Source organism: Aedes albopictus, chromosome 1, assembly GCF_035046485.1.
Source record: "Aedes albopictus strain Foshan chromosome 1, AalbF5, whole genome shotgun sequence".
Classification (NCBI taxonomy): Eukaryota; Metazoa; Arthropoda; class Insecta; order Diptera; family Culicidae; genus Aedes; species Aedes albopictus.
This window is the reverse complement of record NC_085136.1, coordinates 243,337,082-243,355,702: the sequence shown is the minus strand read 5'-3', so window position 1 is coordinate 243,355,702 and position 18,621 is coordinate 243,337,082. Positions and strand designations below refer to the sequence as shown.

The window sequence follows — 18,621 nt, the reverse complement described above, 5'->3', positions numbered from 1 at the left end:
CAGCTCTGTACTTTACCGTCATCAACATTCGTCTTCCTCGGTACGCCGTTACTGCTGACGCCGAGAAGATGTTTCTACAGATCTGGGTGCACCCGGATGACCGGAAGTATCAGCAAATACTCTTCCGGAAGGATCCATCAGAACCAGTTCGCATCTACCAGTTGAAGACAGTCACCTACGGTCTCGCTAGCTCGCCATTCCACGCTACTTGTGTGCTCAAACAGTTGGCCACTGACGAAGGAGAACGTTTTCCATTGGCGGTTCCTGTCATCAAGAAGGGAACGTACGTAGACGATGTCCTCACAGGCGACGACGACCAAGTCAAGCTTGCCGAAACTTGTCGCCAATTGATGGAGATGCTACACCAAGCAGGCTTCGTTCTACGTAAATGGGCCACTAACAATACCGCCGTTCTCGCCAGCGTTCCTCGTCAGTTGTAGGAAACCAAACCCGAACTAGAAATCGATCGCTCTCCTACTGTGAAGACATTGGGACTTCTCTGGTTTCCTCAGTCGGACACATTCCAGTTCAAGATACCAACTCTGTCGCCGCTGGATGTCGCAACCAAACGCCTCGTCGTATCCGAGATGTCACAACTATTCGACCCACTCGGCCTTCTGGGACCCGTAGTGATGAAAGCTAAGATGTTCGTTCAAGTGCTTTGGGCAGAACATTGGTCGTGGGACGACCAACTGTCCGAAGAACACTCCAGCTGGTGGACAATCTACCGCTCAGAGCTCAATCAGCTACAGGCACTCTCCGTGCCACGCAGAGTCGTGCAAAACCGCCATTACAGCATTGCTTCTGCGACGCCTCGAAAGCAGCATACGGTTGCTGTATCTACGTCGTTTCCCGTGACGAGCTCGGACAGTCCCATAGCCATCTGCTGACAGCCAAGTCACGTGTTGCTCCACTACGTGGACAATCCATTCCTCGCCTGGAGTTGTGCGCCGCGCTACTCGGCAGCCAGCTTGCCGACAATCTCCGGCAAACAACGGATTTTGTCGAACCTCCAACGTTTTGGGTTGATTCCAGCATCGTGCTACACTGGATCAAGTCGCAGTCAAATGTGTGGAGGGTTTTCGTCTCAAACCGGATCGCAGAGATCCAACGCCTTACCAAGGACTACAAGTGGAGACACGTTCCGTCGGAAATGAATCCAGCAGACCGGATTTTCCGAGGGATGGTGGCAAGTCAGATCTCGAAGGACGATTTGTGGTGGCATGGACCGAGTTTCCTCAAAGACCCCGTCGACAGTTGGCCCGAGTGTGTGGTTTCGATGCCGGATCTTCCGGATTTGCAGCAGGAAGCCTACCCAGTCATCGCTCTGCACAGTGCTACCGTCGACCAAACACTGTGCGAACGATTCACGGACTTATCCAAGCTAATCCGTGTCGTAGCACGATGCTACCGATTTTTCAACAATTCGAGGCTCCCGCGGAGCGACCGCACCATTGGTTCACTGACCCCAGAGGAAGGTGAGCATGCGCTCAAGATTCTCGTACGACAAGTTCAGTTAGCGTCCTTCCCAGCTGAAGTTCACCACTACCGTAGCGCTCAAAGCGTTCCATCCGCATCTGCAACATCGAAATCGCCACTCAAGGACTTGAAGTTGTTCATGGATCAGTTCGGTTTGCTCAGGCTCTGTGGACGGTTGGCAAACATAAGAGCACCGTACGACACTCGTTACCCGATTCTTCTCCCCGCCGATCACCGGCTCAGTTGGCTCATCGCCCGATCCAGCCACATCCGAACACTTCACGGCGGTCCAACGCTCACGCTCGCTACAATTCGTCAACGATTTTGGCCAGTCCGGGGTCGACAGCTAGCTCGCAAGGTGGTACGTCAATGCGTTACCTGTTTCCGTTGCCAGCCACGGCTAGCACAGCAGATCATGGCACCCCTTTCAGCCGTTCGTGTGTCACCGGCTAGACCGTTTATACACTCCGGGATGGATTACTGTGGGCCGTTTCTCGTACGTCCGTTAAGTGGTCGGGGCGCGTCGGTTAAGATATACGTCGGTCTTTTCGTGTGTCTCGTGGTGAAAGCCGTGCATCTCGAAGTCGTCGCCGATCTGTCGTCCGCCGCCTGCAGGAACGCCGTTAAGCGCTTCGTAGCTCGTCGCGGTCGAGTGCTCGAACTACACTGCGACAACGCGACTGCTTTCGTCGGGGAAGACCGAGAACTCCGTTCGATGCGGGAAGAGTTTCGTCGTCAATTCCGGTCCGGTTACGATCTACCACTAATAATAGTTGAATTATATAAAATTAAATACTACTCGTCAACAATTATTGTATTTACCCTACAACCGACACACTACACACGCACTCGATCGCTGAACAGATCGATGCTCTAGCACACAGTACAATACAGTCAGTTAATAAAAGCAATTGAAATCGAACGCACGCATTTTGCTACATCATCGGTCGGCCAGTCCGAAGTGACCAAGTCCATTGAAATAATTATCCCGTCGTCGTTTCGCATTATAACTTAGGGGTTCGCATGCAACTTACCTTGCCTCAGGGGCTGCCTACTCTGCCGTTCAAGAGTGTAATTTACGTTGGGCCCGCGCCGCTCCGCTCTCAGCGTTCACTGCGCCGCCGATGGAAGTGTAGACGTCGGGGTACCGAGACACGAGGTCGGCGTCTGAGCACACGGGGAAGAGCACCCGCGTCGCGACGGAATTGGCGGGAATCTACGTCCCTATAATAATCGTCACTCGCGAGTTATAAGGGTATCTGCTCATCCGAAGCTTTTCGGATACCGTTTAGGCATTCACACGCGGATTTGGGGAAAACGTGGATCACTACGGGGTTTCACTGGGGATTTTCGCAACTCGCGAACCTGCAGCTTATCCAGCCTCAAACTACCGGAATCGACACTCAATCACCGATCCGACTGGATTTCTTTTCAGGGCTTCAAAAACACCACCCTTTCGCGGACCGCACTTAATAATCCTGAAAACTAGCCTTGGCCTTCCAGGCCTCACCATACTAAAGATGGTGTCACTCGGCCGATTCGCTAGTATCACAACCGCACGCTTCGCTAGCTCAAAACTGACTCCCCTCAGCAGTAGCGCTCTAGCTTCGCCAAGCCCCAAGTTGGAGGACTTTCTCTCCCAGTCTTTCACATTCGACCCGTTTCCTGCCCACCATGCATGCCAACTGCATTTTCAGTGGTAGCCGGTGTACATCAGCGGCATTGGTAGCGGACGGCGTGCCAATGGGCGGTTTAAATTCCAAAAACAATTTAATTATAATGCAAAATTCCTAGCTCCTAACATGCAAACAAATTACAATACATTTAATTTTTATTTTATTTTAATGGGACATTGACAAATGTAACATTTCCCCCAAGGCACAATAAAAAAAAATAAGCAGTATTTTTTTTTACAACAACAAACAAAATCAAACAAAAACTACAAAAGCTAATGCAAATCTATTATCAACAATACTTTTTTTTTTACTAATTACAAAAGAAATACATTTTACTGCTGTTCATATGGTCTTGTTCGGGATTTACTGAATGTTCGAGTCGGGTACGCGCATTTTGGGGGACCCCCGTGATCTAGCAACGCCATCACGGTGAATCCAAAGCTAGGTTTATCGAACTCCTCGAACATTCGTGTCACCCTGCATTCTGCAGGAGTGGTGCTGGTTGACTATTTATCTTCGTCCCATCTAAATGGGTAAGCTGCTGCAACCTCCGGTTACTTGGCTTTGGTGGAAGATCCTTCGAAAGTGGATCCAATCGCTTTACTCTTCTAACTGTCCCGTTCACAACAAAACCCTAAGACCAATCGTGAGCCTTCCTCCCCCTGGATTTGATCGCTCAGAAATTCCCTATTTTGACCATCTTTCCGCTTGAAAGACACATTAGGTTTCTCGCGATCGGTATTGGTGATGGAGATTAATAAAACTTATTTTTGTATCGGCCGGCCGTTAAAAAAAATCCACGCCTGGGGTTTCCTGGCGTTGGCGTAAGTCTCCTATGCTAATCCTTGATTAACCCTACTCCCACCGAGAGGTACAATGGACGTCACATAGAAGGTAGGAACCACTCACAGCATGCAAAACCTCTCAGTGCACTTGAGAGAGTAGCAGTTGTTAAGTGGGTCGGAGAGGGAGCTCACTCACGCTCTGGCTTAAGAATTGAAATTTGAAACTAACAGGAAACAGTATAGAAAAGAAAGAACGATGGTTAGCGTAACGGGAAGGTAATTTAAGGTTTGATATGTTCGGCTGGCCAAGTCCCTAGATTTTTTCCCTCAAGATCTTCCAGTTCATAAGAACTAAATCCGTGTTTCGCAATCACTTTGCAGGGTAAATACATGGGCGCCAGTTTGGCGTTATAATATTCTCCTGCGTTGGATTGTTTGAAATTACGTCTGTACACTTGCTGACCCACTTTAAATTCTTCCGGACGTACGCGTTTACGCAAGTTGTACCGCTGAGCACCGGTTGCGTAAGCTTTCTTCAGGTTCTTTTGAACCAGTTCGTAGATTTCTCCACAAATCTGCGATTGGTTATCTCGCTGGTTGTCGGGTGAGTATTCCTCTTTTCGGCGCATTCTCAGGTGGTCTTCTCCACTTCGGGCAATTTCGTGCTTCCTCGTCACGAAATACGGGGTTAATCCAGTGGAGGAGTGCACCGTGTTATTAAACACATGCTCGATGTCAGCGATTTTGGAATCCCAGCTTCTCTGGTCCTTCTGGCAATACGTTCGCACGGCCGCATTGATCGATCGATTTAGCCTTTCTACGGGATTTCCTTGGCTATGGTGGCGAGATGTGGTCCAGTGACGAATTCCATGCTGTTCCAACAAAGCTTTAAATTGTTTCGAAAGGAAAGTTGACGCGTTGTCTGTCAACACGATTTCGGGTATGGAATTTCTCAAAAACCACCCTTCCCGCAGGATCTTACAGAGATTCCCGGCTTCGATCCTTCGCACGGGATGAAGCTGGCACCATTTGCTGAATAAATCCTGGATCACCAAGAGATGGATGTTCCCCGATTTGCTCTTGGGTAACGGACCAATGTAGTCCATGGCGATGATCTGCCAGGGATGGTCCGCTAACTTCTGCTTGCCCATGACCGGTACCGTTGGGACCGTGGCAGGTTTGGACTCTTTGCAGATGGCGCATCTTTGAATCAATTTTCGGACCTCTGATGCCATGTGAGGCCAGTAATAACGGAGCTGCAGACGGCTCAGCGTCTTCTCTACTCCCAGGTGAAAACAGCTCTCGTGTTCCTGTTCAATAATACGTTGTCGATTTCCAGGCGGCGGGATCATCTTCCACTCGAACTTCACATCGTAAGGTTCCTCATCGACCGGAACATACTTCCAAAGCTGCCCGTCCTCATAACGGAAATCTGAGTAATTCTCCGGTTCTTCCTCGACCTTGACGATCAGGTCCTCGTACGACGTTCCTCCTGCCTGGGATGCTCGAACAGTGCAGATGCTCCGGGACAGTGCATCCGGGACGATATTGTCAACACCTCTGCGGTGGACTATGGTCATATCCAAATGTTGCAGCTCCAGACTCCACCGACTTAGCCGCGACGAAGGCCGCCACTTGTTATTGCGGATGTACTGCAGTGCTGACGCGTCTGTTATTAGGGTAAAGTGGCTACCTTCAATGTAGCCCCTGAATTTCTCTACCGAAATGAGCACCGCGAGGGCCTCCTTTTCGGTAGCCGAATAGTTTTGTTGGGCCGCGTTCAGTTTCTGGGAAACGAAGCTTATAACTTTTTCCGACCCGCCCTGAATTTGAGTGAGTACACCTGCTACAGCGCGATCGCTCGCATCCGTTTGCACAATAAACTCCTTCTCAAAATCGGGGTTTGAAAGTATAGGAGCGGCAATTAACCGCTCTTTGATTGTTCGGAAAGCTTCCTCCGCTTCTTTAGACCAGCGCACGACCTTCGGCTTTCCTGCCAATAAGTCAGAGATCGGTGCCGAGAGCGTACTGAAGTCCGGTATAAAACGCCGGTAATAATTTACCATTCCGAGGAAGCGTCGGACTTGGCGAATGGTTCTTGGAGCCTCAAAATCCAGGATGCCCTGAACTTTGGCCGGATCGGGACGGAGCCCATCACAAGACAATAGATATCCCAAAAACGGAACTTCGGATCGACAAAACTTCGACTTTTCGAGGTTAATCGACAGATTGGCTTCTCTTAACCTCCTCGCTACTTCCTCCAAAAGGCGGATATGGTCTTCGAAACTGTCGCTGGCCACAATGATGTCGTCTAGATAGACAAACACCCATGGCTCCAGCTCTCCAGCTCCGAGGATCTTATCCATCAATCTGGATAGAGTTGCTGGGCTGTTGGTTAGGCCGAACGGGAGACGGGTGTATTGAAACATTCCGCGACCTTGTATGCAAAACGCGGTCAGCGGCTTCGATTCTTCGCTCAAAGAGATTTGAAGAAAAGCATCCTTTAAATCGATTGTGCTTAGATATCGGGTTTTGCCCAATCGTCCTAAGATACGACCGACATGCGCTAACGGATAACTGTCTCGTTTGGTCCGGGCGTTTAGCTTCCGCGCGTCCAGACATAACCGAACAGATCCATTAGGTTTTCTAATCGGAACCGCATTAAGAGCCCATTCGGAAGACGACTCTTCAATGATTCCGAGACGAAGTAAACGGTCTATCTCTTCGTTCAAGGCCTTGTGTATAGCAGGCGAATACGGGAATGGTGAGACCCGTATTGGTGGAGAATCTTTGAATTCATCCGTCAGTTGTATGGAATGTTGGACCAGCGAGGTTACCTCGAGCTGGTCTGACATAGCTGGCTTGAACTTCTGCTTAACAATTTCCAGTGCCGCTTCCTGCTCGGAGCTAAGCTCAACGAGATCAGGTGGGTTACTGTCAGTGGATTCTTCATGATCCACGAGGAACAGTATATCTGTTCCTTGTGAGATGTGAAGGTTGAAAGCAGAGAAGAAGTCTATCCCTGCAATACAATCTACAGGAAGGTCTTCTACAATAGTGGTCTCTAAAACTTTGATTTTATCCCTAAAATTGAACGGTAGATAAATACATCCTACCACATTGAGCGCGTCACCAGAGGCACTAGTGAGAGTAAGACTACTGGGGAAAATCTTTGTTTTAGGACCTTTCCAAAAAGAAGCAATTTTGGCAGAAATCAAAGTTTTCTGGCTCCCGCAGTCCAAAAGGGTGCGGATAGAAATTCCAAAAATTGTGGGTTTTATGTACGGCCTATTGTCATGAACGACAGATAGGACCGTAGTATTTACGACGTCCGAGGAAGGTTCATCGTGTTCGTCTACTGACTCTACATATCCGAGTGCCGAGAGCGACTCGTCAATGGAGAGCTCAGGCGAAGAGTCTGAATCGGTTGAATTTGTTATTTGGAAGGACTGTTGTCCTTCCGGCGCTGTCCGTTTTTTGAACAAAAAGGGCAACGGTGAGTGGGAAATCCTTGGAATCCACACACTTGACAGTGGACTTTGTACGGCTGGGTACATTGGTCTGTCATGTGTTGCTGGCTCCGACAGTTAAAACAGACAAACTTGTCGTTCAATGGGACATGCGTACGGATTTGGGTTTCCACTCCCTTGGAGACGTCTTTGGAGGAGGGGCCGTCTGAAGCCTCCGAGTCGCTGGATCTATTCTTCTCTGGCCTCGCCTTGCCCGGTTGCTTTCCGTCCTTACTGTTACGCTGGTCTTTCCGAAACGCTGGTTTACTGGCCGGGTTGTTCGACCTGAATCCAGGAGTGGGTTTGGTGGGCTGGTTCCTTCCTTGACTGAAACCTTTCGAAAATTGTTGCGTTGACGGTCCTTCCTTACGGTTGGGATTATACGGAACCGGTGGTTTTCCTGTCGCTTGAATGGCACTAGTTTGTGCTTGAGGTTTAGAGAGGAGGTATGTGTTCGTAGCGTCCACCTCTTGTCCTGCCATTTGCAAGGAGAACAAGTCATGAAACTCTCTCCCAATCAAAGCTCGCTTGTATTCAGCACGCATGTTTCGGCGCACGGCATGGACAATTTCAACTTCCGATACGGGGTTCGATAGACTTTTAAACTTCTTCTCCACCTCCAAGAAAAACTCCAAAAACGATTCGGTTTTCTGCTGTCGCCTTTGGTGAATTTCCATCAACAAGTAATGATCCAGGTCTGGATGCCGGAACGTAGCTTTTAGACTATCGATCAGTTCCGAGTAGGTAGTGAATCGATGTTTGTTACTCGTGAACCACATCTTCGCCTTGCCAGTCAACAGATTACCGAAGGATCTCAGCAGCTCTGGTTCTGAAACTTGCTCTGATTTAGTCCAGTCGTTAACTTCCCAGAGGAAACTGTTCAGTCCGATTCCTCGATCATCACCTGCATACTTCATCGGCCACTTCACTACCGGTATGGTCTTGGTACGATTTGCTACGGGGTTGAAATCAAAGTCTTGGTAGGGATTGAGGGAGGGTGCAGGTGCGGGAATATAAGGCCCAACGTTTTGAAAAGAAACGTTGTTCGGACTTGATCCGCGATTGTCGCTAATTCGATTGTAGGTTGGGTTTGGGTTTGAAGACTGAACAGGTGTTCTTCGCAAATCCAAACCAAGTAGATCAGCTACTGGTGGTTCAGACCTGGGAGGTAGAACATCTGCTGTTCGATGCATTGCAGGTGTTGGTTGTGGATAATTCGACCCTGCAAAAGGATTGAATGATTGGGGTTGTGGTTGTCGTTGAGCATAAGCCTGAGCTGTGCTCATTGAAAACGGACAATATTGTTCGAATTGTGGGATTTGGTAAGGGTTATATTGAGGAATGGAGGGAGCTGAACGGGGGAAATCGTAAGGATCTGACCATTGCGACGATACCGGAATCTCGTACACTTCACGGTTAACTGACACACGCCTAGTCGTAGATATAGTCGGTTCAGATGTGATCGCGGCATGTACAGGTGTTGCACTATCTTCCCGCTGCCAGACACCGACATTTGCTTGCTCTGATCCGCTCACTAAATCCATTGAATTTCGCGTGTCACCTTGTCCACTTGCACTTACAACCGTATCACTCGAATGCTCGGGCTCACTTACTGGAAATTCACGTCCTGTGTCGAACCGAACCTGCCTCGCTCTATGCACTCGCGATGTCACTTGATAACTAGGAGTCGCCCACGTGAGCTGCACTCCACCTGACAACGAACATGTAACAACCGGTGCACTAATTGACATTGGGGTTCTAGCAACTGATACAGACGTTGACGCAATTTGATCGGAAACAAGCAGATCTTCGTTCCCGGTAGATGATGGAGTGTGGTTAGAGAACGCTGGAGTAGAGCGAGGTGTTGTATTTTTCGGAATCGCTCCCGTTGAAATTGAAATTGACGCCACTGACTGTCCCAAAACAATCAAATCCTGTGAGGTGGTTTCGGTTTGGGCTTCAAGACTCGCCGCCCCCCGCAAATCAACAGGTGTAGATACCTGCGGTGGCTGTGTGAAGGACGAATTCAACACGTTCTCATCGAAAACTTGCATGTAGGTTTGAATAACCTTGGAAAACAACCAGTTGGCTTCATTTGCAAAATTACCAACACCGTAAGTCTTCCTAAAAAGCTTAAGGCGATGGTAAAGATGTAATAAACCTGTCTTCGACATCAATTTGTCTAACGACTCATCTACTACATTATTCAACACTCTGTCCAGCCTCTCTTTACACAATTTCATCTCTACCGCTGGAACTCTCGAGTAAGAGAAAATCCGTATTCTACCATCCAATTCCTCTCGCAGAGCGTTTTTCAACTTTCTACGAGCTACGCTCAAGCTTCGATCCCTATCTTTCAACAGGTTTCGAATTTCGAGCTCAAAAATAATTTCTTCCTCGGTTAGGTATGTAACACACATCCCACCGAGGTACTCTTTGTCCAGAGTCATTGCCAAAAGTTTCTATAAACAGGCTACAAAAACGAGAAAAAAAAACTAATGTGGTACGATGTAAGACCACTCTATATCGGCTACGCTTAACCAACGAACAATAGAAGCGAAAAAATATAGGCATGCAAAAGGAAAGCAAACGTTGATACCATATATTGGCCTCAGCCAATTATAACACCATGCAATACCGACCGTGTGTATTCTATCAGCAGCGTGCTATCCTATTATAAAAAAAACTATCGAGCACGCGCTAGCTCTAACCATATTCTGAGCGATCAATCCTATTATTTTTATGGTTCGAGAATGATCGTACGATTCTGCTGGGAATGGAACTGTTGAACATTAATTTGAAGAGAGTTATTTTTTTGCGATTTTTTAATCAAACACGGGAAAGATCTCCCCCCTTATCCAACGAAAAATTAACTCTCGAACGGATCCAACAGTGACTTTTTCGTTAGGGCGCCAAATATAACATTGGGGTTCGCATGCAACTTACCTTGCCTCAGGGGCTGCCTACTCTGCCGTTCAAGAGTGTAATTTACGTTGGGCCCGCGCCGCTCCGCTCTCAGCGTTCACTGCGCCGCCGATGGAAGTGTAGACGTCGGGGTACCGAGACACGAGGTCGGCGTCTGAGCACACGGGGAAGAGCACCCGCGTCGCGACGGAATTGGCGGGAATCTACGTCCCTATAATAATCGTCACTCGCGAGTTATAACGGTATCTGCTCATCCGAAGCTTTTCGGATACCGTTTAGGCATTCACACGCGGATTTGGGGAAAACGTGGATCACTACGGGGTTTCACTGGGGATTTTCGCAACTCGCGAACCTGCAGCTTATCCAGCCTCAAACTACCGGAATCGACACTCAATCACCGATCCGACTGGATTTCTTTTCAGGGCTTCAAAAACACCACCCTTTCGCGGACCGCACTTAATAATCCTGAAAACTAGCCTTGGCCTTCCAGGCCTCACCATACTAAAGATGGTGTCACTCGGCCGATTCGCTAGTATCACAACCGCACGCTTCGCTAGCTCAAAACTGACTCCCCTCAGCAGTAGCGCTCTAGCTTCGCCAAGCCCCAAGTTGGAGGACTTTCTCTCCCAGTCTTTCACATTCGACCCGTTTCCTGCCCACCATGCATGCCAACTGCATTTTCAGTGGTAGCCGGTGTACATCAGCGGCATTGGTAGCGGACGGCGTGCCAATGGGCGGTTTAAATTCCAAAAACAATTTAATTATAATGCAAAATTCCTAGCTCCTAACATGCAAACAAATTACAATACATTTAATTTTTATTTTATTTTAATGGGACATTGACAAATGTAACAGCATAGTGAACTTTTTCGCTAGTGATTTTGATAAAGACTTTTTTCCTCCCACGGTTGTGATTTCTACCGTCGTGATCATATCACGGAGCGTGCCACGGGTCAGTGTCGCGAGTGACCATCGAATCGTGAACATTTTGGTGCCGAAGCCCGGGACAGTGCGTTGCAAATTTGTGCCATCGCCATTGCACTAGTGCGCGTCGTGGAAGGTTCCAGATAACCGCCATCGCTATTCGGGCCGCGTTCAGAACACGTGTTCAAACGCAGTGCAGTGAGAGTGATTTGTCCCCGTGGATAGATCTGTGGCCAAGCCAAGATCAGCATCGCTCCCGTCGGCTCCAGCAGCAACGGAGGATAGCAGCGCAACGTTGCACCGTGTACCCTTCCCAGCCACAGCAGTCAGCAGAATTAAATCGGTCAGGTAGAGTTTACCACCGATCCCAGGTACGTGCCCTTTCTGGTGGTGGTGATCGATTTAATTCTGCTGACTGCTGTGGCTGGGAAGGGTACACGGTGCAACGTTGCGCTGCTATCCTCCGTTGCTGCTGGAGCCGACGGGAGCGATGCTGATCTTGGCTTGGCCACAGATCTATCCACGGGAACAAATCACTCTCAAAAGGGTTCTAAAGAAATAGTTGACGAAATTTATTGTGGTTTTCGAGAAGAAAAAGTTTGATAATTATATTGATAATATTATTGATTTTTTCAGTTTTTTTTTTCTGGAACTCTGATAACCTTAAGTTGGCTTGAATCGAAAGCAAAATTATGGTGGTCAGGTGGGTCAGCAGGTCCCATTTTTCTGAATTATTCATACCATTTTGGATAATGATAATAGTGTTCGTTGTGGTGGAAAATAATCAAATCCACCACGTGTCTTGTTCACCGGCGCAGAAGTAAGCCCTGTCGGATATCACGCGCCATTCGCCATTTAATGGTTATTGCAACAATTTGTTGATTATTATTCATCGATGATACGATGCAACGCATCATCTGTTTCTGAAATGGATTTTGCTCAGCCATACAGACGTAACGCTTTAAATATGATTCGTTTCAAAACATGGTAACGAAAACAACTAGGAGATGGTATAGCGCATTTAGTTCACCACTGGACTATCGCATGAGTTTTCAAGAGTGCGAAAACGTAAATAAAAGTGCGCGATTGCAACTTATCAAGTTGGTGTGCCCAGAGTACTTATGAGCCATTTTACGATCCGACAACAATGTTGATGATGATATTGATTTTCACGGGTTGGGACGCATGCTCTTGTCAAAATTTCATTCATAAAATCGGCTCTTAAAATGGACTATTCAGCATAAATCAAAGAAATACCGTAGACGTTCGATAACTGCAACATGTTTACGTGTACTTAGAGAACAAAATTTGATAACTGCAACGTCAGATAGGCGTCAACAACCCATCAATTGACGTTAAATGAACGCAAAATTCATTAGATTGTTCATTTGGGCCAACTTGGCGCACCATTTTGACGGATAGCGGTGCGATACCTAATTGCAAATTTGTTGCTTTTAGGGCCCATTTCTTCACCTCGGCTTAATTGGTAAGCCAGGCTTACCCATATAGTTAAACCTGGCTTAACGCTTAAGCCAGGATGAAGAAATCGGCCCTTACCGGACTTGCAATTAAAAAGCATTGTAGTTAAACCGTTTGCATCGACCGAACGTTTACTGTAGTGCACCGAAGGCATCAACTGGATTTGATGCAATCGCGCACTATTATTAACGTTTTCGTGCCTTTGAAGACTGAGTACGCAGTCCAGTGGTGGACTAAATGCGCAATATAAACGTCAAGAGATCAAACAACAATGATACGAGCGCCGTGGGTGGGCTGTCGGTTAACTACCAAATTTAGGAAATGATCGTTGAATCGGTGTACGAAGCGAATAATTCATGTTCTACGTCTTTTTGTCTGTAAGTTTTGTATTTATATGCAGTTGATTGACAACGGATTATAATGTGAGTGACGTATTTTTTCCCCTAACCGATAAGTGAACGCATCCGAAGCCACGTGTTTATCTTTTCGAATTGCAGCTTGCAGTCGTTGTGGGAAGTATCGCAATCGCAAACATTGATGACATTTGATGGTCATCGAAATAATAATGGAAACGAAGGGCAATGAGCCGAATGAATCGAGAGAGTCGTTGGGTCGTTAAAAATAAATGGAAAATGAAATGAGTTTCAAATTTCAATGTTTACTTGGGTTTTGATTGCGATTGAACGAGTGCGGGTGGTGGTGAATGAGCTGAGCACGTGTCATTGGGCTAACACTGATGCTTGTGTGGTCAGTATTAAAGTACAGTTACCATAAAGTGAAGTGCTTGTTCGGCTGTGGAGATTCGACTGCGGCAACGGTTTTTTTTCGATTCAATTTCGTGGTTTTAGCATTGGTGGTGATGGGGATGACAGTTATGGTGAAACAGCGAAAAAGAAGCAATGAAAATGGCTAATTGGAACGATAAGCGGTGAGAGAGACAGAGAAAGAGGGTTGGGTTTGTCGCGCTTCCGTTGGCGGTTTGTTTTGTTTGAGGTTAGGTTCTTTTGTTTTGCCGGTGATTGTGATAGTGGCGTTCGTTGGGTTGGAAGTGATGAAGCAACGAAAGATGATAGTTAATGAGCTTTTTCGCTTTCGTTGTCTCTTTGTTTTCGAGGGATCGTAAGGGAAGGGATTCGGAACAATAGGTCGAGTTGCTCTGGCTGATTCTTTAATCTTTTTTTTTCGTAGACTTCTCGCATTCGAAAGAATCAAGATGGACCGTGAAAAGTTACACCGATTTTTCTTCCGCTCGATACCAATTCAATGTTTCATTATTATTGTTCTTATTTTTTCGAGTAACGAAGCGAACTTTTCAAACGTTTTCGAGGAGAGAAAGCCTCGACTTCGCTTTGTCTTTTCGTATTTTTGTATCATCATCAAAAAAGAGAAACGACACGTCACGACACGTAATAGGGCAAAATATGGTGCTGTTGATACATACATAACGTACCCCTGACGGGAGGTGCCCCGTCAACTTGCAGTCGAAGATTGGACGCTCGCCGGGAGAATCTCACCGTGTGCCAGTTGTTGTCATTGAGAACTCCCTGGCCGGCCAGTAGATTCTTCGTGTTGTTATGGTAATATGTTTATTTACACAACGGGCGGACGAAAAGAAGATTTCGATTTATCGATTAATCAAGTCGGAAGAGCAAAAAGGATAGAAAGAGATAATTGTATTGAGGTTCTATTCTAGCCGTGGATTGGGAACAAAGGTGGTGTTACCTTCTCTCGCTCGCCTAGTTTGACGTTTGCCCGGACGCGGCCCGCTACCAGTCCGATTTCAAGCCGATCCGATGAACTGGTCTCGGCGCTGGTCAACAGTAGAAGGCCGGCCGGACGGGAAGTCTTGAACCGAATCACCAGCTCTTCGGTTTGTGTTCGTGTTCCTTGGGTGCCACCGATCCAGATGGCCATGTGCTGCGAACCGTTGAACGCCAGGGTTGCCGACTCACGACCACATGTAGGCCCGGTAAACAGCGTTGCCGAACAGTCGCAAAGCGGCCGGTTCCAACCCTCGGTACACTGCCCTCCGTTTTGGCAAGGGGACACGGTGCTGCCGCATTGTGTCGGTACTATGTGACAGGACGGCTTGATGGCTCCTGTAGAATGGGACACGTGGACATACAGGTTATTCACCTACCGTAATCCATCGGGGTGCAACTTACCCGAATCCTGCTGCCTAGCGTAGGCGGCTATATCCACAGGTTTCCCCGACAGCACCAGATCCCTCAAACACCCGACAAATCCCTGCCGTAGCGTGGCCGTCCAAATTGCCGGAGGAATCACCACATCGGCATACGGAGGTCCAATGCCGCCCACGTACATGGGGCTGTCCAACTCCAGCTGCGTTGAATCACCCGGTGTCCGGAAGTCGTTCCACTGCCCATCGACACCGACCTTTCCATCGCGACCGTTCCGTCTCAGCGAAAGCTCGTGCCATACGCCGTCGTCTACCCGCCTTCGGGATGCTCGCACCTTGACCGCTCCCGAACCCAGCTCCATGTGGATGTAGATGTGCCCGTTCAGCAGTTCGACCGCGAAGAAGTCCGGCTGAAATGGCGAGGTGGCACTTGATACTTCGTTTATTTTAAAACGAGAAATGTTATGCACTTACCCTTGGCTGTCGAACCACTGTGTTCAGAATAATCAATCCGTTCGGTTCGTTTGTGCGAAACTTGAAGGACAGCATGCCTTGCTTTGAAACGTCCCACGGCGGAAGAAGCTGGAAGTAAACGGAAATGTGGAAACGAATTAGCGTGGAGCACTTGGGCACAGCTCTAATGAGTAAATTAATTGCCTAACTTTTGGCGGAGGACAGACTTTTTTCGACTGACGCCGTTGCTCAATTCAAGATGGAGCTGTTGTCGTTTTACTCTTTTTTCTCATTTAGTTCATAGCATTTTCGATTAAGATTATGAGAAACACCAGAAATATGGAAAGTATGAGACGTAAGCGTGAAAATCGTGACTGACAGTTGAAATGTAATACTTTCAACCTTCCTATTGAATCGATTGAATGGCCTTCCCAGTGGCGCCCAACCCTACCACAAAATTAACAACCACGTGTTCATTTCCCAGCGAAAGCGTGCCGAAACCGGCTTCACGTGTCGAGCTAGCCATGCTCGTTGGCAGATATTTCCCGATTCCTTGGATAATTTATGATCATTAAAATGAACAACAATGGCAGCAGCAGCAGCAGCAACAGCAACACCCCTAGTAGGCCATAATTAGCATACATTAGCAGGCGATGATGATCATTGTTTCCGCAGTCGGAGCTGGTGCTTTGCTTTGGCGTTCGGTCGCGTCTCATATCGACTATGGACTGAGTTTGTCACACGTTGGTCGGTGTGGCGGCAATTATCATTCGATGAACAGAACACTTGCGTGCCTCAGGTCTGTCGTCCATCTGGGTTGGATTGAGCGCAGCGAGTGCGGTTTGACAAATGGAGCTGTCCTAACTACTACCACAGAGAACAGACCTCCAAGTGCAATCTGAATTTTGTGTGAAGAACATTTCAGCGGCAAGTGCTCATGCTGATGCAGATCAGTTTAATAGCCTACTTTTAAGGACAAGGTATTTGGAGTACATTGCTCGAAATTTCTAGAGCACCGTTTTTTAGAACCGTTGAACGGATTTGGATTAAAATGCATCACGCTGTTGACAACCACTGAACAATTAGCGTGATGCATTTTCATTCAAATCCGTTCAACGGTTCTAAAAAACGGTGCTCTAGAAATTTGGACCTATGTACTCCAAATACCTTGTCCTTAAGTCATTCCTTATTATTGCTAGACGAATTCACGGATAAATGCAAGACGTAAACCTTTGTTCCCTGACACGGACATCACAATGTAGAAGTCTTATATACACGGTCAGAAAATTCACTCATTTTGGAGCTAAAGTGGGACAACTCAAAATTGAGTAAATTTTTCTTCCAGCGATAGCGCTGGCCCAAGTGCGAAAATCTCATCAGTTTAAGTCGTATAATATTCTTGCCGATGTGAAGAATATTATACGGCCTAAATTGGTTGGATTTTTACACTTGGGCCAGCGCTATCGCTGGAAATGCAATTTACTCATTTTTTGAGCTGTTCCAGTTTAGCTCAGTTTTGTGTGAATCTTACTCATTTTAGAGTAACATTTTCTTAGCGTGTAGAAAACCGAATCAGGGTATCTATTAGGATTAGAAATCCTTGACATAACACTAGTTATGTACACAACAAATATTTTGAACAGAAGGCGACCTGCCAGAGAAAACACAGTTTCAGCACATACATTGCAGAATACTACAGAGTACCCAAATGATGACTTTTACGACCGAATAACAACAATTTTTCATATTGAATTTAATATATTTTCAGTTGAACTTTTGAATATACATGAAATTTACAAAAAATCTTCTTACGGCATGCTAAAATGTCTGCATGATCAACCTTGATCAGAACACCATTGTTTTATCTGTCTGCAAATTTCTCCTCGGTCATTGTACATGGCGGGCACTGGCGCAGTATTGTGACGCGTGCCATTAATAGTTGCATAAAACCTCTGCATATTGCTCCTATCCATGTTTTCCTGCGTTTCAGCCATCACACTCTCTTTGTGTTGCCGTTTCTTGCAGCGGTGGACTCGTTTCCCTTCTTCGCTTGCCACTCTGTACCGATCTCTGTTGGGCTTACATTAACGTACTGGACATCGTCAGATCTAAACGGACGAATCTGATGGTTACTGTACAGCAATCCCTCATGTTGACTAGCGTTGGATTTTAAAACGCTTAATTCTATTGTTTTCTAAACTTCTGAAATGATTCAAGTCAATGTTCTGTACTCTATAGGACCTGTCAACGTGCTCTATCTGGGATCAAGTCATCACTTGGTTGTCATCAGGTGGATGGGCAGCAGCTTGACTTTGCGTCCTCGCGAGGTCTAAATAGAACCAGTAAGGACCTTAAGCAGTCCCTTACGACACTTCGTAAGTCAACGATAAAGCTCATGGCAATTGTGGCAGCAGCAGAACCCATGAAGTTGAAGGTGCCGAAGCCTACCTAGACGGAGGCCTTCACGTTCGCGGGTAGCCCTACAACAGTATTGTAAATACCCACAAATTTTTGGTGACCATTGAGGAGTAAAAGGAGCTGAAGAAGCAAGAACAGCAATCAGTCGACATCATGAATGGCATCGCGCGTTTTTGATGGAGTTACAGAAAGGGAAGCACGAAATCCACATCGATGTCCACCAGGACACCTTAGAAGAGGCTATGAAGAAGTTTTGAGCAGTTTTACGACGATGAAGATAGTGCTAGCGAAGTGAAAATAGCTGAAAATGCCCGGTCAAAGCGAGAAAAGCGGAAGAAGAGCTTCGCGAGGAGTCGCTGTACAAGGTTCAGGAGCAATACTTCGAAGTGAAGGCCGCGTTGATTCAGCTGCATCCATAAAAGGAGAACCCACGAGCCACCATCGAAAATGTAGTCGAAGTTCAGCCAGTGTCCCGTGTAAAACTGCCAGACATCACGCTTCCGAGCTACAGTGGGAGGATCCAGGATTGTATAAGCTTTCGAGATACCTTTCGAAGCCTGATCCATACCATTTAGGAGCTGGCAGACGTCGACAAGTTCACCTACTTGCTATCTTCGACCACTGGTTGAGCACTACAAGAGCTGAATTCCGTTGAGCTAACGGGTGACAACTACGAGGTGGCCTAGAAGATGTTGTTGGAGAAAAGATACGAAAATAGGAAGTTATGTAAAGGCCCACCTGGACGCGTTGTTCGCCGTTGAACCAATGCGCAGAGAAAACTGCGAAGCGCTATAGATTAGGGAGCAGACGGCCAACTGGTCGATGATATTGGC

General features: G+C 47.2%; 1 protein-coding gene across 6 annotated transcripts in view; it reads right to left on the bottom strand.

The window, feature by feature from the left end:
* LOC109425258 (neurexin 1) overlaps nt 1-18,621 on the bottom strand; it is a 694,091-nt gene that overhangs the window by 70,155 nt on the left and 605,315 nt on the right. For 4 of the 6 annotated variants that reach the window (XM_062846520.1, XM_062846523.1, XM_062846525.1 and 1 more), the window contains 4 exons: nt 15,392-15,499; nt 14,943-15,327; nt 14,500-14,876; nt 14,228-14,339 (listed from right to left, as the gene is read on the bottom strand). In XM_062846520.1, coding sequence (XP_062702504.1) covers nt 14,228-14,339; nt 14,500-14,876; nt 14,943-15,327; nt 15,392-15,499 — 982 coding nt within the window. Of the gene's footprint in view, nt 1-14,218; nt 14,340-14,499; nt 14,877-14,942; nt 15,328-15,391; nt 15,500-18,621 lie in introns of all 6 variants that reach the window. The other 2 variants (XM_062846524.1, XM_062846522.1) reach the window with 1 other exon arrangement.